The sequence below is a fragment of the Meleagris gallopavo genome, chromosome 27 (genome assembly GCF_905368555.1).
Source record: "Meleagris gallopavo chromosome 27, MGAL_WU_HG_1.1, whole genome shotgun sequence".
NCBI lineage: Eukaryota > Metazoa > Chordata > Aves > Galliformes > Phasianidae > Meleagris > Meleagris gallopavo.
The window spans coordinates 2,639,917-2,665,564 of NC_139430.1; the positions used below are offsets into that span (position 1 = coordinate 2,639,917).

The 25,648-nt window shown below is 67.2% G+C and overlaps 1 protein-coding gene across 1 annotated transcript in view; it reads left to right on the forward strand.

Annotated features, from left to right (window-relative positions):
* ARHGEF2 (Rho/Rac guanine nucleotide exchange factor 2) overlaps positions 1-25,648 on the forward strand; it is a 54,243-nt gene extending 28,595 nt beyond the window's left edge. The window contains exons 6-22 of the mRNA XM_085209554.1: positions 1,418-1,527; positions 2,397-2,543; positions 4,494-4,744; positions 5,954-6,079; positions 7,660-7,777; positions 8,808-9,095; positions 10,552-10,628; positions 13,291-13,460; positions 15,548-15,615; positions 16,981-17,169; positions 18,234-18,314; positions 18,862-18,928; positions 20,025-20,154; positions 20,242-20,292; positions 22,415-22,741; positions 23,457-23,622; positions 25,575-25,648. Coding sequence (XP_085065680.1) covers positions 1,418-1,527; positions 2,397-2,543; positions 4,494-4,744; positions 5,954-6,079; positions 7,660-7,777; positions 8,808-9,095; positions 10,552-10,628; positions 13,291-13,460; positions 15,548-15,615; positions 16,981-17,169; positions 18,234-18,314; positions 18,862-18,928; positions 20,025-20,154; positions 20,242-20,292; positions 22,415-22,741; positions 23,457-23,622; positions 25,575-25,648 — 2,440 coding nt within the window. The remainder of the gene's footprint in view (positions 1-1,417; positions 1,528-2,396; positions 2,544-4,493; positions 4,745-5,953; positions 6,080-7,659; positions 7,778-8,807; positions 9,096-10,551; positions 10,629-13,290; positions 13,461-15,547; positions 15,616-16,980; positions 17,170-18,233; positions 18,315-18,861; positions 18,929-20,024; positions 20,155-20,241; positions 20,293-22,414; positions 22,742-23,456; positions 23,623-25,574) is intronic.

Sequence of the window (25,648 nt, forward strand, 5' to 3'; positions counted from 1 at the left end):
AAAGGTGTCCTAGGATGTCCTGGGGGTGTTCTTTGGGGGTGTCCCTGGAGGTGTCCCTGGAGGTGTCCCTAAAGGTGTCCCTAAAGGTGTCCCTAGGGGTGTCCCTGTGGTGTCCCTGGGGGTGTCCCTAAAGGTGTCCCTGAAGCTGTCCCTAGGGGTGTCCCTGTGGTGTCCCTGGGGGTGTCCCTAAAGGTGTCCCTAGGATGTCCTGGGGTGTCCCTAAAGGTGTCCCTGAAGCTGTCCCTAGGGGTGTCCCTGTGGTGTCCCTGGGGGTGTCCCTAAAGGTGTCCCTAGGATGTCCTGGGGGTGTTCTTTGGGGGTGTCCCTAGGGGTGTCCCTGTGATGTCCCTGGAGGTGTCCCTAAAAGTGTCCCTAGGATGTTCTGGGGTGTCCCTAAAGGTGTCCCTGGGGGGTGTCCCTAAAGGTGTCCCTAAAGGTGTCTCTAGGGTGTCCCTAGGGTGTCCCTGGAGGGTGTCCCTAAAGGTGTCCCTAGGGGTGTCCTTGGTGGGTGTCCCTAAAGGTGTCCCTAGGGTGTCCTTGGTGGGTGTCCCTGGGGAGTGACCCTAAAGGTGTCCCTAGGATGTCCTGGGGGTGTTCTTTGGGGGTGTCCCTAAAGGTGTCCCTAGGGGTGTCCCTGTGGTGTCCCTGGGGGTGTCCCTAAAGGTGTCCCTGGGGTGTCCCTAAAGGTGTCCCTGGGGGGTGTCCCTAAAGGTGTCTCTAGGGTGTCCCTAGGGTGTCCCTGGAGGGTGTCCCTAAAGGTGTCCCTAGGGGTGTCCTTGGTGGGTGTCCCTGGGGGGTGACCCTAAAGGTGTCCCTGGGATGTCCTGGGGGTGTTCTTTGGGGGTGACCCTAAAGGTGTCCCTAGGGGTGTCCCTGTGATGTCCCTGGGGGTGCCCCTAAAGGTGTCCTTGGTGGGTGTCCCTGGGGAGTGACCCTAAAGGTGTCCCTAGGGTGTTCTGGGGGTGTTCTTTGGGGGTGTCCCTAAAGGTGTCCCTGAAGGTGTCCCTAGGGATGTCCTTGGGGTGTTCCTGGGGTGTCCCTAAAGGTGTCCCTAGGGGTGTCCCTGGGGGGGGGCGCTGGGAGGTGTCCTTAGGGTGTCCCTGGGGGGTGTCCCTAAAGGTGTCCCTAGGATGTCCTGGGGGTGTCCCTAAAGGTGTCCCTAAAAGTGTCTCTTGGGTGTCCCTGGGGTGTCCCTAAAGGTGTCCCTAGGGTGTCCCGATGGTGTCCCTAAAGGTTTCCCTGAGGGTGTCCCTGGGGTGTCCCTGGGGTGTCCCTAAAAGTGTCCCTAGGGGTGTCTGTCCCTAAAGGTGTCCCTAGGGTGTCCCTAAAAGTGTCCCCAAGGGTGTCCCTGGGGTGTCCTTGTGGGTGGACACCCCCAGCCACCACCACCACTGCTGTGTGTCCCCCCCCCCCCCAGGACGTTCAATGACGAATCGGCGCTGGGGATTCGCCGCATTCTGTCCCAGTCCACCGACTCCCTGAATGTGAGGAACCGCACGCTGTCTGTGGAGTCCCTCATCGATGAAGGTGGGGACGCGGGGGTGGGGACACGGGGGATTGGGGACACGGGGGACTGGGGACACGGGACAGTGGGACCTGGGGGCGTGGGGATGTGGGGACGCAGGGATTTGGGTAGAGGGGGATGTGAGGATGTGGGGACGTGAGGATGTGGGGAGATGGGGATGTGGGGAGATGGGGATGGGGGAATGGGGGGATGGGGTGTGAGGCATGGGGACGGGGGGACACAGGGATGTGGGGACATAGGGATGTGGGACAGGAGGATGTGGGTTATGGGGATGTGGGGACAGGGGGATGTGGGGACGGGGATGGGGGGCGTGGGGACAGGGGGACATGGGGATGTGGGGACAGGGGGACGTGGGGGCGTGGGGACGGGATGTGGGGACATGGGGATGTGGGACAGGGGGATGTGGGGACATGGGGATGTGGGGACAGGGGGATGTGGGACAGGGGGATGTGGGGACGGGACAGGGGGACAGGGGGACAGGGGGATGTGGGAAATGGGGCCATGGGGAGGGGGATTGGGGACATGAGGACATGGGGATGTGGGATGTGGGGACACGAGGACGCAGGGACGTGGGGACAGAGGGATGTGGGACAGGGGGATGGGGACTGGGGACACGGGGATGTGGGGACACGGTGACATGGGGACGTGGGAACACGGTGACACAGGGATGTGGGGACACGGTGATATGGGGACGTGGGGACACAGTGACACAGGGATGTGGGGACACGGTGACACAGGGACGTGGGGACACGGTGACACGGGGATGTGGGGACACGGTGACACGGGGACGTGGGGACACGGTGACACGGGGATGTGGGGACACGGTGACACGGGGACGTGGGGACACGGTGACACGGGACCACATCTGCAGGCCCCGACGCGGTGGTGCAGCAGCTGCTGGCTGAGCTGGAGGCGGACGAGCGCGACTTCGCGGCCGACTCGTGGAGCCTGGCGGTGGACGGAGCCTTCCTGCAGCTGCAGCGCGCCGACGTCATGAAGCGGCAGGACGTCATCTATGGTGGGACGGGGGGACGGGGTGTGGGGACGGGATGGGGGGGTGGGGATGGGGATGGGGATGGGGATGGGATGGGGGGGTGGGGGGGTGGGGATGGGGACACGGGGGGGTGGGGACGGGGTGGGATGGGGGTGTGGGGATGGGGATGGGGACAGAAAGACACGGGACTGGGGTGGGTTGGGGGTGTGGGGATGGGGACGGGATGGGGGGGTGGGGATGGGATGGGGACACGGGGTGGTGGGGACTGGGGTGGGATGGGGGCGTGGGGATGGGGACAGGGACAGAAAGACACGGGACTGGGGTGGGATGGGGGTGTGGGGATGGGGATGGGGATGGGATGGGGGGGTGGGGATGGGGATGGGGACATGGGGTGGTGGGGACAGGGGTGGGATGGGGGTGTGGGGATGGGGACGGGGACAGAAAGACACGGGACTGGGGGGGTGGGGATGGGGATGGGATGGGGGGGGTGGGGAGGGGATGGGGACACGGCGGGGTGGGGACAGGGGTGGGATGGGGGGGTGGGGATGGGGACGGGGACACGGGGTGGTGGGGACAGGGGTGGGATGGGGGTGTGGGGATGGGGACGGAATGGGGGTGTGGGGATGGGGATGGGGATGGGATGGGGGGGTGGGGATGGGGATGGGGATGGGATGGGGGGGTGGGGATGGGGATGGGGACACGGGGGGGTGGGGACAGGGGTGGGATGGGGGTGTGGGGATGGGGACGGGGATGGGATGGGGGTGTGGGGATGGGGACAGGGACGGGATGGGGGGGGTGGGGATGGGGATGGGGACACGGGGTGGTGGGGACAGGGGTGGGATGGGGGTGTGGGGATGGGGACGGAATGGGGGTGTGGGGATGGGGATGGGGACACGGGGGGGTGGGGACAGGGGTGGGATGGGGGTGTGGGGATGGGGACGGGGACAGAAAGACATGGGACTGGGCGGGATGGGGGTGTGGGGACGGGATGGGGGGGTGGGGATGGGGATGGGGACATGGGGGGGTGGGGACAGGGGTGGGATGGGGGTGTGGGGATGGGGGTGGGTCAGTGCGGGACATGGGGACAGGCGGGACGCAAGGGGTGAGGATGCAGAGCTGGGGACAGAAACAGGGATGTGGGGACGGGTCAGAGATGGGGGATGGGGACACGGGGTGGGGGGTGGGGGGATATGGGTGGGTCGGCCAGGTGGGGGGGGACACAGAGATGGGGACGTGGGGGTTGGTGGGAAATCCGGGGTGGGGAAAAGGGACGTGACTGGGGAGAGAGATGGGGACAGGTGGCACGTGTGGGGGTGGGGACACAGATGGGGACAGGTGGGAGGTGTGGGGTGGGGACACAGATGGGGAGGATTTGGGGACAGGTGGGAGGTGTGGGGTGGGGACACAGATGGGAGCATGGGGACGGGTGGGAGGTGTGGGGTGGGGACACAGACGGGTACGGGTGGGAGGTGTGGGGACACCGATGGGGATTTGGGGACAGGTGGGAGGTGTGGGGTGGGGACACAGATGGGGACGGGTGGGAGGTGTGGGGTGGGGACACAGATGGGGACAGGTGGGAGGTGTGGGGTGGGGACACCGATGGGGATTTGGGGACGGGGGAGAGGTGGGGGGTGGGGACACAGACGGGGACAGGTGGGAGGTGTGGGGTGGGGACACAGACAGGGACAGGTGGGAGGTGTGGGGTGGGGACACCGATGGGGATTTGGGGACGGGTGGGAGGTGTGGGGTGGGGACGCAGATGGGGACAGGTGGGAGGTGTGGGGTGGGGACACAGACGGGGACAGGTAGGAGGTGTGGGGACACCGATGGGGATTTGGGGACGGGTGGGAGGTGTGGGGTGGGGGCGCAGAGCTGGGGTTGCGGGGACGTGTAGGATGGGGACGTGGGGCTCCGGCCGTGCGCGGCGCCGTGGGGCGGGGGGGGGTCCATGCCGTGACCCCCGTCCCCCCCCAGAGCTGATGCAGACGGAGCTGCACCACGTGCGCACGCTGAAGATCATGGGCAGCGTGCTGCGGCGCGCCATGCTGGAGGAGCTGCAGCTGCAGCCCGGCGCCGTCAACGCCGTCTTCCCCTGCGTGGATGAGCTGAGCGCCCTGCACCAGCGCTTCCTGGCGCAGCTCCTGCAGCGCCGCCGCCTCTCCCTCGTGGGGGGCAGCAGCAAAAACTTCGTCATCCAGCGCCTCGGGGACGTCCTGGTCAGCCAGGTATGGGGGGTCCTGTCAGGTGTGGGGGGTCCTGGTCAGGTATGGGGGGTCTGGTCAGCCAGGTATGGGGGGTCCTGTCAGGTATGGGGGGGTCCTGGTCAGGTATGGGGGGTCCTGGTCAGATATGGGGGTCCTGTCAGGTATGGGGGGTCCTGGTCAGGTATGGGGGGTCCTGTCAGGTATGGGGGTCCTGTCAGGTATGGGGGGTCCTGGTCAGGTATGGGGGGGTCCTGTCAGGTATGGGGGGTCCTGGTCAGGTGTGGGGGGTCCTGGTCAGGTATGGGGGGTCCTGGTCAGATGTTGGGGTCCTGGTCAGCCAGGTATGGGGGGTCCTGGTCAGGTATGGGTCGTCAGAGTCCTGGTCAGATATGGGGGTCCTGGTCAGGTATGGGGGGTCCTGTCAGGTATGGGGGGTCTCTGGTCAGGTATGGGGGGGGTCCTGGTCAGGTATGGGGGGTCCTGGTCAGCCAGGTATGGGGGGTCCTGTCAGGTATGGGGGGTTCTGGTCAGGTATGTGGGGGGTCCTGTCAGGTATGGGGGGGGTCCTGGTCAGCCAGGTGTGTGGGGTGGTCCCCATCATTTCCCATTCATTTCCCCATTTGTTTCCCCATCGCTTCCCCACCGCTTCCCCATCACTTCCCCACCACTTCCCCACCACTTCCCCACCGCTTCCCCATCGCTTCCCTATCGCTTCCCCATCACTTCCCCACCACTTCCCCATGCTTCCCCACTGCTTCCCTATCGCTTCCCCATCACTTCCCCACCACTTCCCCACTGCTTCCCCACTGCTTCCCTATCGCTTCCTCATCACTTCCCCATCGCTTCCCCATCACTTCCCCATTGCTTCCCCACTGCTTCCCCATCGCTTCCCCACCACTTCCCCACCACTTCCCCACCACTTCCCCATCGCTTCCCCACCGCTTCCCCACCGCTTCCCCACCACTTCCCCATCACTTCCCCACCACTTCCCCATCGCTTCCCCACCGCTTCCCCACCACTTCCCCACCACTTCCCCACCACTTCCCCATCACTTCCCCATCACTTCCCCACCGCTTCCCCACCACTTCCCCATCACTTCCCCACCACTTCCCCACCACTTCCCCATCACTTCCCCATCGCTTCCCCACCACTTCCCCTCGCTTCCCCATCACTTCCCACCACTTCCCCACCACTTCCCCCCACTTCCCCCCACTTCCCCACCCGTCGCAGTTCTCGGGGCAGAGCGCGGAGCAGCTGCGCAAATGCTACGCCGAGTTCTGCAGCAAACACAGCGCGGCGCTGCGCGAGTACAAGGAGCTGCTGGCGCGGGACAAACGGCTGCAGGCCTTCGTGCGGGTAGGGGGGCCTGGGGGGCGGGGGGACGTGGGGGGCGGAGCGGCGGGGGGGAGCGGCTGCCAGCCTCCGTGCCCCACAGCTCTGTCCCCGTTCCCCTATAGCCTGTTTCCCCATAACCCCATTCCCCCACAGCCCCATTCCGCCATAACCCCGTTCCCCCACAGCCCCGTTCCCCCATAACCCCGTTCCCCCACAGCCCCATTCCCCCACAACCCCATTCCCCCATAACCCCGTTCCCCCACAACCCCATTCTCCCATAACCCCGTTCCCCCATAACCCCGTTCCCCCATAACCCCGTTCTCCCACAACCCCATTCTCCCATAACCCCGTTCCCCCATAACCCCGTTCCCCATAACCCCGTTCCCCACAACCCCATTCCCCCACAACCCCATTCCCCCATAACCCCGTTCCCCCATAACCCCATTCTCCCATAACCCCAGTTCCCCCACAACCCCGCCCCAAGCCCCGTTCCCCCATAACCCCGTTCCCCCACAGCCCCGTTCCGCCATAACCCCGTTCCCCATAACCCCGTTCCCCATAACCCTTCCCCCATAGCCCCGTTCCCCATAACCCCGTTCCCCCATAACCCCGTTCCCCCACAGCCCCATTCCCCCATAACCCCGTTCCCCATAACCCCGTTCTCCCATAACCCCGTTCCCCCATAACCCCGTTCCCCCATAACCCCGTTCCCCCATAACCCTGTTCCCCCACAGCCCGTTCGCCATCAGTTTCCCCACAGCTCCGTTCCCCCACAGCCCCATTCCCCCTGCATCACCGTGCTCCATCCCCCCAGCTGTTCCCCATAACCCCGTCTCCCCAACGTTCCCCATACCCCTCCCCCATAATCCCCCCTCAGCCCCCATTCCCCCATAACCCCCCGCCCCCACAGCTCCATGCCCCATTTCCCCACCTCGCCCCCATACTGCCCCATCCCATTCCCATGCTCCACCTGCTTCCACCCCTCAGCCCCCTTAACCACCCTCCCCCCACTTTCCCCCATCCCACCCCTCCCCCCACCCCCTATCCCCCCCATCACCCATTCCCCACCCCCCCCTAAGCCCCCATAGCCCCCTACCCATCCCCCCCACCCTCAGCCCCCCTTACTCCCACCCCCCTTGCCCCCATCCCACCCCCACCCCCACCCCCCTGTCCACACCCTCCCCATGCCCCCCACAGTGCCGGCCCCCGTCCCTCCCCAGCCCGCAGCCCCCCCCCCCTATCCCCCCCCACCTCATTCCCCCCCCCCATGTCCAGCCCCACCCGTAGCCCCCTCCCCCCATCCCCCCCCACCCCCATCCCCCTATCCCATCCCCACCTCCCCACCCCCATCCCCCCCCCCCAAGCCCCCCCTGCAGCCCGTTCCCCTTCCCACCCCCATCCCCCCCACCCCCATCCCTCATCCCCCCCCCAGCGCCTGCCCCAGCCCCCCCCCCCCAGCCCCGCAGCCCGTTCCCCACCCCCCATCCCAGCCCCCCCCCCCCCACGTTCCCCACCCCCACCCCTCATCCCCCCCCCAGTGCCCCCACCCCCCAGCCTCCCCATCCCCCACCCCATCCCCACACCATCCTGCTGTCCCCCAGCCCATGGCTCGCTCCCCGCTGCTGCGGCGGCACGGCGTTCCGGAGTGCATCCTGCTGGTCACGCAGCGCATCACCAAATACCCCGTGCTCATCGAGCGCATCCTGCGCAACTCCCGAGGTGGGCCCTGGGGGGCGCTGCTGCGCTGTGGGGAGGCTGTGCGCTATGGGGCAGTGCTGCACTATGGGGCGGCTGTGCGCTATGGGGCGGCTGTGTGCTGTGGGTGGCTGTGTGCTGTGGGGCAGCTGTGCGCCATGGGGCAGTGCTGCACTATGGGGCGGCTGTGCGCTATGGGGCAGCTGTGCGCTATGGGTGGCTGTGTGCTATGGGGCAGTGCTGCACTATGGGGCGGCTGTGTGCTATGGGGCGCTGTGCGCTATGGGGCGGCTGTGTGCTGTGGGGCGGCTGTGTGCTATGGGGCGGCTGTGTGCTATGGGGCGGCTGTTTGCTATGGGGTGGCTGTGTGCTGTGGGGCAGTGCTGCACTATGGGGCGGCTGTGTGCTGTGGGTGGCTGTGCGCTATGGGGCAGTGCTGCACTATGGGGCGGCTGTGCGCTATGGGGCAGCTGTGCGCTATGGGTGGCTGTGTGCTGTGGGGCGGCTGTGCGCTATGGGGTGGCTGTGTGATGTGGGGTAGCTGTGCGCTGTGGGGCGGCTGTGTGCTGTGGGGCGGCTGTGTTATGTGGGGCAGCTGTGCACTATGGGGCAGCTGTGTGCTGTGGGGGGCTGTGTGCTGTGGGGCAGCTGTGCACTATGGGGCGGCTGTGTGCTATGGGGCGGCTACGCGCTATGGGGCAGTGCTGCACTATGGGGCGGCTGTGTGCTATGGGGTGGCTGTTTGCTATGGGGCGGCTGTGCGCTATGGGGCGGCTGTGTGCTATGGGGCGGCTGTGCACTATGGGGCGGCTGTTTGCTATGGGGTGGCTGTGCGCTGTGGGGCAGTGCTACGCTATGGGGCGGCTGTGCGCTATGGGCGGCTGTTTGCTATGGGGTGGCTGTGTGCTATGGGGCAGTGCTGCGCTATGGGGCGGCTGTGCGCTGTGGGACAGCTGTGCACTGTGGGGCGGCTGTGCGCTATGGGGTGTTTGTGTGCTATGGGGCGGTGGTTGTGGGGCGGTGCTTATGGGGCGCCCCCCACTCCTGTCGGCAGAGGACGAGGCGGAGGCGGCGGAGTTGGGCCGCGCCCTGGCGCTGGTGAAGGACCTCATCTCCGCCATCAACGCCGAGGTGCGCGAGTACGAACTGCGCATGCGCCTGTACGACGTGTACCGCCGCGTGGACGGCCGCGCCAAACTGCAGCTGCGCGCGGACGGCCGGCCCGGAAGCGGAAACGACGGCGGAAGCGCCTGCGCCACCTTCGGGCGGGACGAACTCCTGCGCCGGAAGTTGCTGCACAGCGGCTGCGTCCTGTGGAAAACCGCGGCGGGGCGCTTCAAAGGTGGGAGGGCGGGGTCACGTGGGGCGGGGTCACGGGGTCAAAGGTTGAGAGGTCACGGGAGGATCGTAGGGGGCGTCTGGGGGTTGGGGGTGAAGGGGTCGCGGGGTGGGAGTGGGGGCGTTCGTGGGCTCTGTGGGGCTCTATGGGGTGGGAGGCTCTATAGGGCTCTATGGGGTGGGGGGCTCTATAGGGCTCTATGGGGTGGGGGGCTCTATGGGGCTTTATGGGGCAAGGGGCTCTATGGGGCGGGAGGCTCTATAGGGCTCTATGGGGCAGGGGGCTCTATGGGGCTCTATGGGGTGGGGGGCTCTATAGGGCTCTATGGGGCAGGGGGCTCTATGGGGCTCTATGGGGTGGGGGGCTCTATAGGGCTCTATGGGGCAGGGGGCTCTATGGGGCGGGACTCTATGGGGCTCTATGGGGCGGGGGGCTCTATGGGGCTCTATGGGGCTCTATGGTGTTCTATGGGCTGGGCAGCTCTATGGGGTGTGGGGCTCTATGGAGTGGAGGTCTCTATGGGGCGGGGGGCTCTATGGGGCAGAAGGCTCTATGGGGCGGAGTCTGTATGGGGTGGGGTCTGTATGGGGCTCTATGGGGCAGAGGGCTCTATGGATCTCTATGGGCGGGGTCCCTATGGGGCGGGTCCCTATGGGGGGGCTCCTGTGGGGCGGGTCCCTATGGGGCGGGGTCCCTATGGGGTGGGTCCCTATGGGCGGGGGTCTCTATGGGGGGGTCCCTATGGGGGTGTCCCTATGGGGCGGGGGTCCCTATGGGGGGGTCCCTATGGGGCAGGGATCCCTATGGGGGGGTCCCTATGGGGTGTCCCTATGGGGGGGTCCCTATGGGGTGCCCCTATGGGGCAGGGGTTCCTATGGGGGGGTCCCAATGGGGTGCCCCTATGGGGCAGTCCCTATGGGGCGGGGGTCCCTATGGGGGGGTCCCTATGGGGCGGGGATCCCTATGGGGTGTCCCTATGGGGTGGGTCCCTATGGGGGGGTCCCAATGGGGTGTCCCTATGGGGGGGTCCCTATGGGGTGCCCCTATGGGGCAGGGGTCCCTATGGGGGGGTCCCAATGGGGTGTCCCTATGGGGCGGGGGTCCCTATGGGGGGGTCCCTATGGGGGGGTCCCTATGGGGCGGGGGTCCATATGGGGCAGGGATCCCTATGCGGGGGTCCCTATGGGGTGGGTCCCTATGGGGCGGGGGTCCCTATGGGGTGGGGGTCCCTATGGGGCGGGGGTCCCTATGGGGGGGTCCCTATGGGGTGTCCCTATGGGGGGGTCCCTATGGGGTGTCCCTATGGGGCGGGGGTCCCTATGGGGGGGGGGTTCCTATGGGGTGTCCCTATGGGGGGGTCCCTATGGGGGGGTCCCTATGGGGGTGTCCCTATGGGGGCGTCCCTATGGGGTGTCCCTATGGGGCGGGCCGCAATGCGCTGACAGCTGTCCTGCCCCAGACGTGCTGCTGCTGCTGATGACGGACGTCATCGTGTTCCTGCAGGAGAAGGACCAGAAGCTCTCCTTCCCCACCACGGTCAGCCCCACATCGCCCCACATCCACCCCACACCGCCCCACAACCCCCAAACCGCCCCACACTGCCCCACATCCCCCCACACCGCCCCACATCCCCCCACACCACCCCACACCACCCCACGTCAACCCACATCCCCCCACATCCACCCCACACCGCCCCACATCCCCCCACACCACCCCACACCACCCCACACCACCCCACAGCCCCCCACACCGCCCCACATCCCCCACACCACCCCACACAGCTTCACATCCCCTCACACTTCCCCATGCCGCCCCACACCACCCCACGTCCCCCACATCCCCCCACTCTCCCCCACACCCCCCAATCCCACCCCCCGTCTCCCACCCCCCAACCCCACACCCATCTCACCCCCCCCAGACCCTTTCCACCCCCCACCCCACAGCCCTGCAGCTCCATCTCACACCCCGTTACCCCACCCAGCCCCACATGCGCTCACCCCACAGCCCCACACTCCCATTTCCCACCCCCCAACCCCGCACCCATCTCATCCCCCCCAGACCCTTTCCACCCCCCACCCCACAGCCTGCAGCTCCATCTCGCACCCCGTTACCCCACACATTCTCCCAACCCCTCCCCACACCCACCCCTCCACACCCCCCAACCCCGTACTCCACCCCCCAACCCCACCTCACGCCCCCACATCTCCGCTCCCACCCCTAAACCCCACATCCCCCAACCCCTGCCCCATACACACCCTCTCCGCCGCCCACCCCCCATTTATCCCCCCCCCAATCCCACACCCCCATCTCCCACCCCCCAACCCCACACCCATCTCACCCCCCCAGACCCTTTTCACCCCCCACCCCACAGCCCTACAGCTCCATCTCACACCCCGTTACCCCACCCAGCCCCACATACCCTCACCCCACAGCCCACACCCCCATTTATCCCCCCCCAACCCCACACCCATCTCACCCCCCAGACCCTTTCCACCCCCCACCCCACAGCCCTGCAGCTCCATTTCGCACCCCGTTACCCCACCCTGCCCCATACACACCCTCTCCGCTGCCCCACCCCCCATTTATCCCCCCCCAATCCCACACCCATCTCACCCCCCCCAGACCCTTTCCACCCCCCACCCCACAGCCCTGCAGCTCCATTTCGCACCCCGTTACCCCACGCATTCTCCTAATCCCCTCCCACACTCACCCCTCCACGCCCCCCAACCCCTGCCCCATACACACCCTCTCCGCCGCCCCACCCCTCATTTATCCCCCCCCCCAATCCCACCTCCCCATTTCCCACCCCCCAACCCCACACCCATCTCACCCCCCCCAGACCCTTTCCACCCCCCACCCCACAGCCCTGCAGCTCCATCTCACACCCCGTTACCCCACCCAGCCCCACATACCCTCACCCCACAGCCCCACACTCCCATTTCCCACCCCCCAACCCCACACCCATCTCACCCCCCCAGACCCTTTCCACCCCCCACCCCACAGCCCTGCAGCTCCATCTCGCACCCCGTTTCCCCACACATTCTCCCATTCTCTTCCCCACACCCACCCCCTCCACACCCCCCAACCCCGTACTCCACCCCCCAGCCCCACCCCCACACCCCACATCTCCGCTCCCACCCCCAAACCCCACATCCCCCCAAGCCCTGCCCCATACACACCCTCTCCGCTGCCCCACCCCCCATTTATCCCCCCCCCAATCCCACACCCCCATCTCCCACCCCCCAACCCCACACCCATCTCACCTCACCCCCCCAGACCCTTTCCACCCCCCACCCCACACCCCTGCAGCTCCATTTCGCACCCCGTTACCCCACACATTCTCCCATCCCCCTCCCCACACCCACCCCTCCACGCCCCCCAACCCCTGCCCCATACACACCCTCTCCGCCGCCCCACCCCCCATTTATCGCCCCCCCAATCCCACACTCCCATCTCCCACCCCCCAACCCCACACCCATCTCACCCCCCAGACCCTTTTCACCCCCCACCCCACAGCCCTGCAGCTCCATCTCACACCCCATTACTCCACCCAGCCCCACATGCGCTCACCCACAGCCCCACACCCCCATTTCCCACCCCCAACCCCACACCCATCTCACCCCCCCAGACCCTTTCCACCCCCCACCCCACAGCCCTGCAGCTCCATCTCGCACCCCGTTTCCCCACACATTCTCCCATTCTCTTCCCACACCCACCCCCTCCACACCCCCCAACCCCTGCCCCATACACACCCTCTCCGCTGCCCCCACCCCCCATTTATCCCCCCCCCAATCCCACACCCCCATCTCCCACCCCCCAACCCCACACCCATCTCACCCCCCCCAGACCCTTTCCACCCCCCACCCCACAGCCCTGCAGCTCCATCTCACACCCCGTTACCCCACCCAGCCCCACATACCCTCACCCCACAGCCCCACACTCCAATTTCCCACCCCCCATCTCCACCCCCCAGACCCTTTCCACCCCCCACCCCAACCCCACACATTCTCCCATCCCCCTCCCCACACCCACCCCTCCACGCCCCCAACCCCTGCCCCACACACACCCTCTCCGCCGCCCCACCCCCCATTTATCCCCCCCCCAATCCCACCCCCCCATCTCCCACCCCCAACCCCACACCCAACCCCGTATCCCCCACCCCCTTCCCCCCGCCGACCCCCGGCGCTGTGCCCCCCAGGACAAGCCGGCGGTGATTTCCCTGCACGAGCTGATCGTGAGGGACGTGGCCAACCAGGAGAAGGGGCTGTTCCTGCTCAGCGCTGCTCCCCCCGAGATGTACGAGCTGCACGCCGCCTCCCGAGACGAGCGGACGCTTTGGATGCGCCTCATCCAGCAGGCTGTCAGCCAGTGAGTGGGGCGGGGGCTGGGGGGGCTGGGGGGAGGGGGTGAGCTGGGGGTGGGGAGCGAGCTGGGAGGTTGGGCAGGGGGCTGGGGGCTGAGCTGTGGGGCTGGGGATGAGCTGGGAGGTGCTGGGGGCTGAGCTGTGGGGCTGGGGGGTGAGCTGTGGGGCTGGGGAGTGATGTGGGGCTGGGGCTGAGCTGGGAGGTGCTGGGGGCTGAGCTGTGGGGCTGGGGCTGAGCTGTGGGGCTGGGGGGTGATGGGGCTGGGGAGCGAGCTGGGAGGTGCTGGGGGCTGAGCTGTGGGGTTGGGGGCTGAGCTGGGAGATGCTGGGGGCGGAGCTGTGGGGCTGGGGGCTGAGCTGTGGGGCTGGGGGCTGAGCTGGGAGGTGCTGGGGGCTGAGCTGTGGGGCTGGGGGCGGAGCTGTGGGGCTGGGGGCTGAGCTGTGGGCTGGAGCTGAGCTGGGAGGTGCTGGGGGCTGAGCTGTGGGGCTGGGGGTGGAGCTGTGGGGCTGGGGGCTGAGCTGTGGGGCTGGGGCTGAGCTGGGAGGTGCGGGGGGCTGAGCTGTGGGGCTGGGGCTGAGCTGTGGGGCTGGGGGGTGATGGGGCTGGGGAGCGAGCTGGGAGGTGCTGGGGGCTGAGCTGTGGGGTTGGGGGCTGAGCTGGGAGATGCTGGGGGCGGAGCTGTGGGGCTGGGGGCTGAGCTGTGGGGCTGGGGGCTGAGCTGGGAGGTGCTGGGGGCTGAGCTGTGGGGCTGGGGGCGGAGCTGTGGGGCTGGGGGCTGAGCTGTGGGGCTGGGGGCTGAGCTGTGGGGCTGGAGCTGAGCAGGGAGGTGCTGGGGGCTGAGCTGTGGGGCTGGGGGCTGAGCTGTGGGGCTGGGGGCTGAGCTGTGGGACTGGGGCTGAGCTGTGGGACTGGGGCTGAGCTGTGGGGCTGGGGAGTGATGTGGGGCTGGGGCTGAGCTGGGAGGTGCTGGGGGCTGAGCTGTGGGGCTGGGGGCTGAGCTGTGGGGCTGGGGAATGATGTGGAGCTGGGGCTGAGCTGGGAGATACTGGGGCTGAGCTGTGGGGCTGGGGGCGGAGCTGTGGGGCTGGGGGCTGAGCTGGGCGGTGCTGGGGGCTGAGCTGTGGGGCTGGGGCTGAGCTGTGGGGCTGGGGGCTGAGCTGGGAGGTGCTGGGGGCTGAGCTGTGGGGCTGAGGCTGAGCTGTGAGGCTGGGGCTGAGCTGGGAGGTGCTGGGGGGTGATGTGGGGCTGTGGGGAGAGCTGTGGGGCTGGGAAGAGAATTGGGGGTGCGCTGTGGGGCTGGGAGGTAGGCGAGGGCATGAGCTGTGGGGCACTGCAGGGTGGGATCTGCGGTGCTATGAGGTTGGGGCGCTATGGGGCACTTAGGGGTGCTATGGGGTACTGTGGCGTGCTGTGGGGCACTGTGGGGCGTTGTGGGGCTCTATGGGGTGCTGTGGGGCCCTGTGGGGCGCTATGGGGCGCTGGGGGGTGCTATGGGGTGTTATGGTGCTGGGGGCGCTATGGGGTGTTATGGGGCTGGGGGACGCTGGGGGGCGCTATGGGGTGTTATGGGGCTGGGGGGCTATGGGGTGTTATGGGGCTGGGGGACGCTGGGGGGCGCTATGGGGTGTTATGGGGCTGGGGGACGCTGGGGGGCGCTATGGGGTGTTATGGTGCTGGGGGGCGCTGGGGGGCGCTATGGGGTGTTATGGGGCTGGGGGACGCTGGGGGGCGCTATGGGGTGTTATGGGGCTGGGGGACGCTGGGGGGCGCTATGGGGTGTTATGGGGCTGGGGGACGCTGGGGGGCGCTATGGGGTGTTATGGGGCTGGGGGACGCTGGGGGGCGCTATGGGGTGTTATGGGGCTGGTGGACGCTGGGGGGGCGCTATGGGGTGTTATGGGGCTGGGGGACGCTGGGGGGCGCTATGGGGTGTTATGGTGCTGGGGGGCGCTGGGGGGCGCTATGGGGTGTTATGGGGCTGGGGGACGCTGGGGGGCGCTATGGGGTGTTATGGGGCTGGGGGGCGCTGGGGGGCGCTATGGGGTGTTATGGGGCTGGGGGGCGCTATGGGGCGCTGACGCGGTTCCCCAGGTGCCCCAGCCGGCAGGATTTCCCGCTGATTGAGACGGAGGTGGAGGCATCGCTGCGCAAACTGAAGGGTGGGTGCCCCCGACCCCATGACCTCGTGACCTCGTGACCTTATGACCCCTGACCCCACAGCTCACCCCATAGCCCCGCTGCTCATCCCGTGACCCCTGACCTCTGACCTCTTACAGCACCCGCGGCAGCAGCCCCGTGACCCCACATCCCCACGACCTTATGACCCCTGACCCCAAGCTCACCCCATAGCGCCGCTGCTCACCCCGTGACCTCTGACCTCTGACCTTTTAGAGCACCCACAGTAGTGGCCCTGTGCCCCTCACCCCATGACCTTATGACCCCATGACCCCGCCGCTCACTCTGTGACCCCATGACCCCTGGCCTCTGACCTCTTAGAGTGCCAGCAGCGGCCCTGTGCCGCTCACCCTGTGACCTTATGACCCCTGACCCCAAGCTCACCCCATAGCGCCGCTGCTCACCCTGTGACCCCTGACCTCTGGCCTCATAGAGCGCCCGCAGCAGCAGCCTCGTGGCCCCGCATCCCCATGACCTTATGACCCTTGACCCCAAGCTCACCCCATAGCGCTGCTGCTCAGCCTGTGACCCCTGACCTCTGACCTCATAGAGCGCCCACAGCAGCAGCCCCGTGACCCCACGTCCCCACAACCTTATGACCCCTGACCCCAAGGTCACCCCATAGCGCCACTGCTCGCCCTCTGACCTCTGACCTCTGACCTCATAGAGCACCCACAGCAGCAGCCCTGTGACCCCGCATCCCCATGACCTTATGACCCCTGACCCCAAGGTCACCCCATAGCGCCACTGCTCACCCCGTGACCCCTGACCTCTGACCTCATAGAGCACCCGCAGCAGCGGCCCTGTGCCGCTCACCCTGTGACCTTATGACCCCTGACCCCAAGCTCACCCCATAGCGCCGCTGCTCACCCTGTGACCCCTGACCTCTGACCTCTGACCTCTTACAGCGCCCGCAGCAGCAGCCCCATGACCCCGCATCCTCACGACCTTATGACCCCTGACCCCAAGGTCACCCCATAGCGCTGCTGCTCACCCTGTGACCCCTGACCTCTGACCTCATAGAGCGCCCGCAGCAGCAGCCCTGTGACCCCTCACCCTGTGACCTTATGACCCCTGACCCCAAGCTCACCCCATAGCGCCGCTGTTCTGTGACCCCTGACCTCTGACCTCATAGAGTGCCCGCAGCAGCAGCCCCGTGACCCCGCATCCCCATGACCTTATGACCCCTGACCCCAAGGTCACCCCATAGCGCTGCTGCTCAGCCTGTGACCCCTGACCTCTGACCTCATAGAGCGCCCGCAGCAGCAGCCCCGTGACCCCGCATCCCCACGACCCCGCTGCTCGGGCCGTGCCCTCTGACCCTTGACCCCTGACCTCTGCCCCCTCAGAGCGGCTGCAGCAGCAGGACCGGCAGATCGCGGCGCTGCTGGAGGAGAAGCTGGCGCTGTTTGCGGACATGGCGGCGCTGAGGGGGGGGGGCGACGACCCCACGGCCGCCCCCAGCCCCACTGCGCTGCTCCACGCAGACCCCAATGGGGGCGGCGGCACCGCGCTGCTGCTCAGCGCCATCAGGGAGGGTGCGAAATGGGGGGGGGCACAAAGGGGGTGCGGGTCAGAAATGGGGGTGGGGTGGGGGTCACAAATGGGGGTCAGAAAAGGGGTGGGTGGGCAGAGTGGGGCAGAAATGGGGGTGGGGGGTGTCAAAAAGGGGGGGTGGGGTCACAAATGGGGGTCAGAAAAGGGGGTGGGGTGGGGGTCGGAAATAGGGGGGGAGGGTCAGAAGTGGGGGCAGAAATGGGGTGGGTGGTGTCAAAAATGGGGGTCAGAAAAGGGGGTGGGGGTCAGAAATGGTGGGGGTGGGGGTCAAAAATGGGGTGGGGGGGTCAAAATGGGGATCAGAAATGGGGTGAGGTGGGGGTCAGAAAATGGGGGGGTGGGGTGGGGGTCAGAAGTGGGATAGAATGGGTGGGGGGGGAATGTGGGGCGGTGGGATTGGGGTGGTCAGGGGGGTCACAGATGGGGGGCAGGGATGGAGGGTCGGGATTGGGGGTCAGAAATGGGTGTGGGGCGGAGGGTGTGGGGTGGAGGTGGGTGTGGGGCAGAGGTGGGTGTGGGGCAGGAATGGGTGTGGGGCGGAGGTGGGTGGGGCAGAGGTGGGTGTGGGGCAGAGGTGGGTGTGGGGCGGAGGTGGGTGTGGGGCAGAGGTGGGTATGGGGCAGGAATGGGTGTGGGGCGGAGGTGGGTGTGGGGCGGAGGTGGGTGTGGGGCGGAGGTGGGTGTGGGGCAGAGGTGGGTGTGGGGCGGAGGTGGGTGTGGGGCAGGAATGGGTGTGGGGCAGAGGTGGATGTGGGGCGGATGTGGGTGTGGGGCAGAGGTGGGTATGGGGCAGGAATGGGTGTGGGGCGGAGGTGGGTGTGGGGCGGAGGTGGGTGTGGGGCAGAGGTGGGTGTGGGGCGGAGGTGGGTGTGGGGCAGGAATGGGTGTGGGGCGGAGGTGGGTGTGGGGCAGGAATGGGTGTGGGGTGGAGGTGGGTGTGGGGCAGAGGTGGGTGTGGGGCAGAGGTGGGTGTGGGGCAGGAATGGGTGTGGGGCGGAGGTGGGTGTGGGGCGGATGTGGGGCTGACGGGTCTCTGGTGGCGCAGTGGAGTCCCTGAAGGCGGCGTTGGTTCGGGATCGGGAGTGCAGCAACCACAGCAACGGCTGCGTCGGACCCACGGCCAGCAGTCAGTGGGGGGGCGGCGTGGGGCGCGGGGTTTGGGGGGCGTAGGGGGCACGGTGTGGGGACAGAGAGCATGGGACGTGCTGTGAGACACGGTGTGGGGTGCGCTGTGGGGCACAGCATGGGGCACAATGTGGGGCATCGCTGTGGGTGTGGGGCACGGCATGGGGCATGGTGTGGGGTGCGCTGTGGGGCACGGTGTGGTGTGGGGCACGGCATGCGGCATTCTCTGGGGCACAGTGTGGGGTGCGCTGTGGGGCACAGTGTGGGGCACAGCATGGGGCACAATGTGGGGCGCAGCATGGGGCACAATGTGGGGCACGGTGTGGGGTGCGCTGTGGGGCACGGTGTGGTGTGGGGCACGGCATGCGGCATTCTCTGGGGCACAGTGTGGGGTGCGCTGTGGGGCACGGTGTGGGGCACAGCATGGGGCACAATGTGGGGTGCAGCATGGGGCACAATGTGGGGCGCAGCATGGGGCACAATGTGGGGCACGGTGTGGGGCAAACACCGGATCACCCCACAGCCTCCCCCCACATCTCACCCCACAGATGGTGACGCCGACAGTTTGAATGGCGCCGTGGAAATGTGTGGGGCGGATTCGGATTCGGACAGCGGGTGGGTGGGGGTGGGATTTGGGGGCGGGATGTGGGGGATTGGATGTGGGGTGGGTGTGCGGCGTGGGGTGTGCAATGGAGTGTGGGGCGGGATGTGTGGGGCGGGATGTGTGGGGTGGATTGTGGGGTGGATGTGTGGGATGGGATTTATGGGGTGTGGATGGGATGTGTGGGATTGGGTGTGGGGTGGGATTTATGGTGGGGTGTGTGGGTGGATGTGTGGGGGTGTGGGGTGGGATTGTGGGGTGGATGTGTGGGGTGGGATTTGTGGTCATGTGTGGGGGTGGATGTGTGGGGTGGGATTGTGGGTGGGATGTGTGGGGGTGGATGTGTGGGGTGATGTGTGGGGTGGTGAGGTGGATGTGTGGGGTGGATGTGTGGGGTGGATTTGGATGTGTTGGGGTGGGATTTGTGGTAGATGTGTGGGGTGGATGTGTGGAGTAGGATTTATGGGGTGGGGTGGATGTGTGGGGTGGGATTTGTGGGGATGTGTGGGGTGGGATGGTGTGGGGTGGGTGGTTGGGGTGGATGTGTGGGTGGATGGGATTTGTGGGGTGGATGTGTGGGGTGGATGTGTGGGGTGGATGTGTGGGGTGGGGTGGATGTGTGGGGTGGGATGTGTGGGGTGGATGTGTGGTTGGGGTGGATGTGTGGGGTGGGATTTGTGGGGTGGATGTTGTGGGGGTGGGATGTGTGGGATGGATGTGTGGGGGGATGTGGGGGGTGGATGTGTGGGGTGGAGTGTATGTTGTGTGGGGTGGGATGTGTGGGGTGGATGTGTGGGGTGGGGGATGTGTGGGGTGGGATTTGTGGGGTGGATGTGTGGGGTGGATGTGTGGGGTGGATTTTGTGGGTGGATGTGTGGGTGGATGTGTGGGTGGGATGTGTGGGGTGGATGTGTGGGGTGGGTGGATGTGTGGATGGGATGTGTGGGGTGGATGTGTGGGGTGGATGTGTGGGGTGGGGTGGATGTGTGGGTGGGATGTGTGGGGTGGATGTGTGGGGTGGGTGATGTGTGGGATGGGATGTGTGGGGTGGATGTGTGGGGTGGATGTGTGGGGTGGGGTGGATGTGTGGGGATGTGGATTGTGGGCTAGATGTGTGGGGGGCATGTGTGGGGTAGGATGGAGTGTGGGGTGGATGTGGGGGCCGGATGTGTGGGGTGATGCTGTATTTCCCCTACAGGACGGGATCGGCAACCAGGTGCTGCCCCGCGCGTCCCAGGAGGTGAGAGAATGGGGCGCTGTGGGGCGCAGCCGGACCCACAGTGGGGCGCCGTGGGGCAGAGCCTCATTTTCTCCCCTCTCCCCACAGGAGGTGAATCAGCGCCTGAATAACCTCTACAGCCTCCTGCTGGAGCTGCAGGTCTGTGGGGCGGCGCTATGGGGCGCTGTGGGGTGCCGTTATGGGGCTGACGCAATGGGGCGCTGCGGGGTCAGGGTTTGGGGCGCTGTGGGGTGCCGTTATGGGGCTGACGCAATGGGGCGCTGTGGGGTCAGGGTTTGGGGCGCTGTGGGGTGCTGTTATGGGGCTGACAATATATGGGGCGCCATGGGCGGCCCTATGGGGCTCTGTGGGGTGCTATTATGGGGCTCACACGATGGGGCGCCATGGGCGGTGCTATAGGGTGCTGGGAGCTATGGGGTGCCATTATAGGGCTGACGCTATGGGGCGCTGTGGGGTCAGGGTTTGGGGTGCCGTTATGGGGCTGACGCTATGGGGCGCCATGGGCGGCGCTATGGGGCGCTGTAGGGCTGGCACTGGGCTGTGGGCTGCTATAGGGTGCGGTGAGGCTGCGCTATGGGGCGCTCTGGAGTGGCACTGTGGGGCGCCGTGGGGTGGCACTGTGGGTTATGGGGCACTGGCTCTATGGGGCTGACACTGTGGGGTGCTGTGGGATGCTCTGAGGTGCCATGGGGCTGATGCTATGGGCTATGGGGTGCTGTGGGGTGCTATGGGGCGGCTCTGTGCTGTGGGGCGCTATGGGGCAGCTTTATGTGCTATGGGGTGCTATGGGGCGCTATGGGGCAACTCTGTGTGCTATGGGGCGCTATGGGGCGCTATGGAGCAGCTCTATGTGCTATGAGGCACTATGGGGTGCTATATGGAGTGCTATGGGGCGCTATGGGGCAGCTCTATGTGCTATGGGGAGCTATGGGGTGTTATATGGGGCACTATTGGGCAGCTCTGTGTGCTATGGGGCATTATATAGGGCGCTGTATGGGGCGCTGTGGGGCATTATGGGGCAGCTCTATGTGTTATGGGATGCTATGGGGCGTTATATGGGGCGCTATGGAACAGCTTTATGTGCTATGGGATGCTATGGGGCGCTATGGGGTGCTATATGGGGCGCTATGGGGTGCTGTGGGGCAGCTCTATGTGTTATGGGACACTATAGGCGTTATATGGGGCGCTATGGGGCGCTATGGGGCAGCTCTATGTACTATGGAGTGCTATGGGGCACTATGGGGCAGTTCTATGTGTTATGGGACGCTATGGGGCATTATATGGGGCACTGTGGGGCAGCTCTATGTGCTGTGGGGCGCTATGGGGCACTATGGGGCAGCTCTATGTGCTATGGGGCGCTATGGGGCAGCTCTATGTGCTATAGGGCGCTATGGGGCACTATGGGGCACTATGGGGCAGCTCTATGTGCTATGGGGCACTATGGGGCAGCTCTGTGTGCTATGGGGCGCTATGGGGCAGCTCTATGTGCTATGGGGCACTATGGGGCAGCTCTGTGTGCTATGGGGCGCTATGGGGCAGCTCTATGTGCTATGGGGTGGTATGGGGCAGCTCTGTGCTATGGGGCACTATATAGGGCACTATATGGGATGCTGTGGGGCGCTATATGGGGCGCTCTGGGGTGCTATATGGGGAGCTCTGGGGTGCTATATGGGGCGCTCTGGGGCGCTATATGGGGCGCTATGGGGCACTGTGGGGCAGCTCTATGTGCTATGGGATGGTATGGGGCGCTATGGGGCGCTATATGGGGCGCTATATGGGGCGCTATATGGGGCGCTATGGGGCGCTATATGGGGCGCTATGGGGCGCTATATGGGGCGCTGTGGGGCAGCTCTATGTGCTATGGGATGCTATGGGGCGCTATGGGGCGCGCTATGGGGCGCTGTGGGGCAGCTCTATGTGCTATGGGATGCTGTGGGGTGCTCTGGGGCGCTATATGGGGCGCTATGGGACGCTCTGGGGTGCTATATGGGGCGCTATGGGGCGCTATATGGGGCGCTGTGGGGCAGCTCTATGTGCTATGGGATGCTATGGGGTGCTCTGGGGCGCTATATGGGGCGCTATGGGACGCTATGGGGTGCTATATGGGGCGCTATAGGGGACGCTCTGGGGCGCTCTATGGGGCGCTCTATGGGGCGCTCTATGGGACGCTATGGGGCGCTGCGGGGCGGCTGTGTGCCGTGGGGCGCCGTGGCTCCGCCCCACACATCCCCCCCCTCCCCCCCCCCCCCCACTGCCGCAGGCTCAGGCGGCGCTGCAGGACACGCGCTGGGAGCTGCAGCTCTACGCGGCTCGCGGCTCGGCGCCGCCCCCCCCCCGCAGCCCGCCGCCCCCCGGCGCCGCCCCCCAAAGCCCGTCGCCCCCCCCGCCGCCGCCCCCCGAGGCGCAGCTCTCCCTGCTGCAGCGGCAGCACGCGCTGTTGCAGGAGGAGCTGCAGCGCTGCCGGCGGCAGCTGCACGAGCGCGCGCAGGAGGCGGCGGCGCTGCGGGGCCGCCTGCGGGACGCCGAGGGGGCGGCGGGGCGGCGCGGAGGAGCGACGGTAGGGGGCGCTGTGCTGCAAGGAGAGCAGGTGGGGGGGAAAGGGGTTGGGGGGGGGAGGGGAGGGAGAGGCGGGGGGGGAGGGGGGAGATGGGGGGGGTCCTGTGGGGGGGTTGTTCGGTGGGGGGAAGACGGGAGGGGGGGGAGAGGGGGGGTCCTGTGGGGGAGTTGTTGGGGGGTCCGTGGGTGGGTTGGATGGGGGGGGATCCTATGGGTTTTTTTGGGGGGGGGGAGATGGGGGAGGGTTGTGTGGGGGGTCGATGGGGGTTTTTGGGGGGGTCCTGTGGGGGGAGATGGGGAGGTTTGTGGGGGGGGGATTGGGAGGGCATGGGGGGGTTGTGGGGGGGGGGGCTCCTATGGGGTTTTTGGGGGGGTCTGATGGGGGGGAGATGGGGGTTGGGGGGGGGCTCCTATGGGGGGGTGGGGGTGGGGGGGTCTGATGGGGGCTTTTGGGGGGGGGCTGTGGGGGGGGGCTTTGAGGGAATATGGGGGGTGATGGGGTTCGATGGGGGTTTTTGGTGGGGGGGTCTGATGGGGGGGAGATGGGGAGGGGTCCATGGGGGGGTTGGGTGTGGGGGGGTCCTGTGAGGATTTGGGGGGGGGTCCAGGGGGGGGAGTCCGTGGATGTGGGATTGAGGCGGGGGTCCAAAGGGATTTGGGGGGATTTGGGGGGGGGTCCTTTGGGGGGGTCGCCGTGTTACAGGGTCCCGTCGCTGACCCCCCCCCCCCCCCAAACGACCCCGCAGAGCTCCCCCCCCGGCAGCCCCCCCCCCGCCTCCGCCGCCATCCCCCCTTCCTCCCCCCGCCCCCCCCGGAGCCCCACGAGGACCCAGCGCCCCCCCGGGGGGGGCCGACGCCATGCAGGAGCTCCTGGAGCAGCGCCAGCGCTCCCCCCCGGCAGCCCCGAGGTGGGTGCAGCCCCCCCCATACATGGGTGCAGCCCCCCCCCATACATGGGTGCAGCCCCCCCCCCAATACCTGGGTGCAGCCCCCCCCCATACATGGGTGCAGCCCCCCCCCATACATGGGTGCAGCCCCCCCCCAATACCTGGGTGCAGCCCCCCCAATACATGGGTGCAGCCCCCCCCAATACCTGGGTGCAGCCCCCCCCCATACATGGGTGCAGCCCCCCCCATACATGGGTGCAGCCCCCCCCATACATGGGTGCAGCCCCCCCCCAATACCTGGGTGCAGCCCCCCCCAATACATGGGTGCAGCCCCCCCCCCAATACATGGGTGCAGCCCCCCCCCAATACCTGGGTGCAGCCCCCCCCATACATGGGTGCAGCCCCCCCCAATACATGGGTGCAGCCCCCCCCAATACATGGGTGCAGCCCCCCCCCATACATGGGTGCAGCCCCCCCCCCAATACCTGGGTGCAGCCCCCCCCAATACGTGGGTGCAGCCCCCCCATACATGGGTGCAGCCCCCCCCCAATACCTGGGTGCAGCCCCCCCCAATACCTGGGTGCAGCCCCCCCCATACATGGGTGCAGCCCCCCCCCCAATACCTGGGTGCAGCCCCCCCCCAATACATGGGTGCAGCCCCCCCCCCCATACATGGGTGCAGCCCCCCCCAATACCTGGGTGCAGCCCCCCCCAATACATGGGTGCAGCCCCCCCCCCATACGTGGGTGCAGCCCCCCCCAATACATGGGTGCAGCCCCCCCCCCCATACATGGGTGCAGCCCCCCCCATACATGGGTGCAGCCCCCCCCAATACATGGGTGCAGCCCCCCCCAATACCTGGGTGCAGCCCCCCCCAATACATGGGTGCAGCCCCCCCCCCCATACGTGGGTGCAGCCCCCCCCCAATACATGGGTGCAGCCCCCCCCCCCCATACATGGGTGCAGCCCCCCCAATACCTAGGTGCAGCCCCCCCCCCGTACATGGGTGCAGCCCCCCCCCATACATGGGTGCAGCCCCCCCCCATACATGGGTGCAGCCCCCCCCCCATACGTGGGTGCAGCCCCCCCCCATACGTGGGTGCAGCCCCCCCCAATACATGGGTGCAGCCCCCCCCCATACCTGGGTGCAGCCCCCCCCCAATACGTGGGTGCAGCCCCCCCCCAATAAGTGGGGTCCTCCCGGGGGGGGGGGGGGGGCATAATGCCCTTACTGGGGCTTGGGGGGTTTAATTGCCCCTAATTGGGGCGGTGCTGGGGGGGGGGGGGCACAGCGTTTTTTATTGGGGGGGGGCAGTTGTCTGTTATGGGGGGGCACAGTGCCTTTATTTGGGGGCTTCTGGGGGGGGGACACTGCCCCTAATTTGGGGGGGGGGCACAGCGCCCTTCATGGGGGGGTTGGGGGGGGGCAGAGTGGCCCTTCGTGGGGGGACGTTGCACCCAATGGGGGGGGGGAGCAGCGCCCTTTATGGGGGGGTCGCATAGAACCTCAGTGGGGTTTGGGGGGGGGGGCGCATTGCCCCTCAGTGGGGTTTTGGGGGGGGGGGGGCGCATTACCCTCAGTGGGGGTTTGGGGGGGGGGGGCGCATTGCCCCTCAGTGGGGGTTTGGGGGGGGGGGGTGCATTGCCCCTCAGTGGGGTTTTGGGGGGGGGGGGCGCATTGCCCTCAGTGGGGGTTGGGGGGGGGGGCGCATTGCCCCTGCGTGGGGTTTTGGGGGGGGGGGGTGCATTGCCCCTCAGTGGTTTGGGGGGGGCTGAGCCGCCCCAATTTGGGGGGGGGATGGGGGGGCGCAGTGTTACGGGGGGGGGTCAGATCGTCTCTTTTTGTCGGGGGGGCTGTTTTGGGGGGGGGGGGGGCGGTGCCGTTGCTGCACTTTGGGGCTGTGTGCCTCCCCCCCCCCCCCCCCCCCCCCCCGTGCACACATTGAGGGGGGGTCTGACGCTGTGCCCCCCCCCCAGATTTCCTACGGATGCACGACATCCCCGAGGAGGGGGAGCTGCGCGAGGGGGAGGGCTGCAGCTCGGACAGTTAG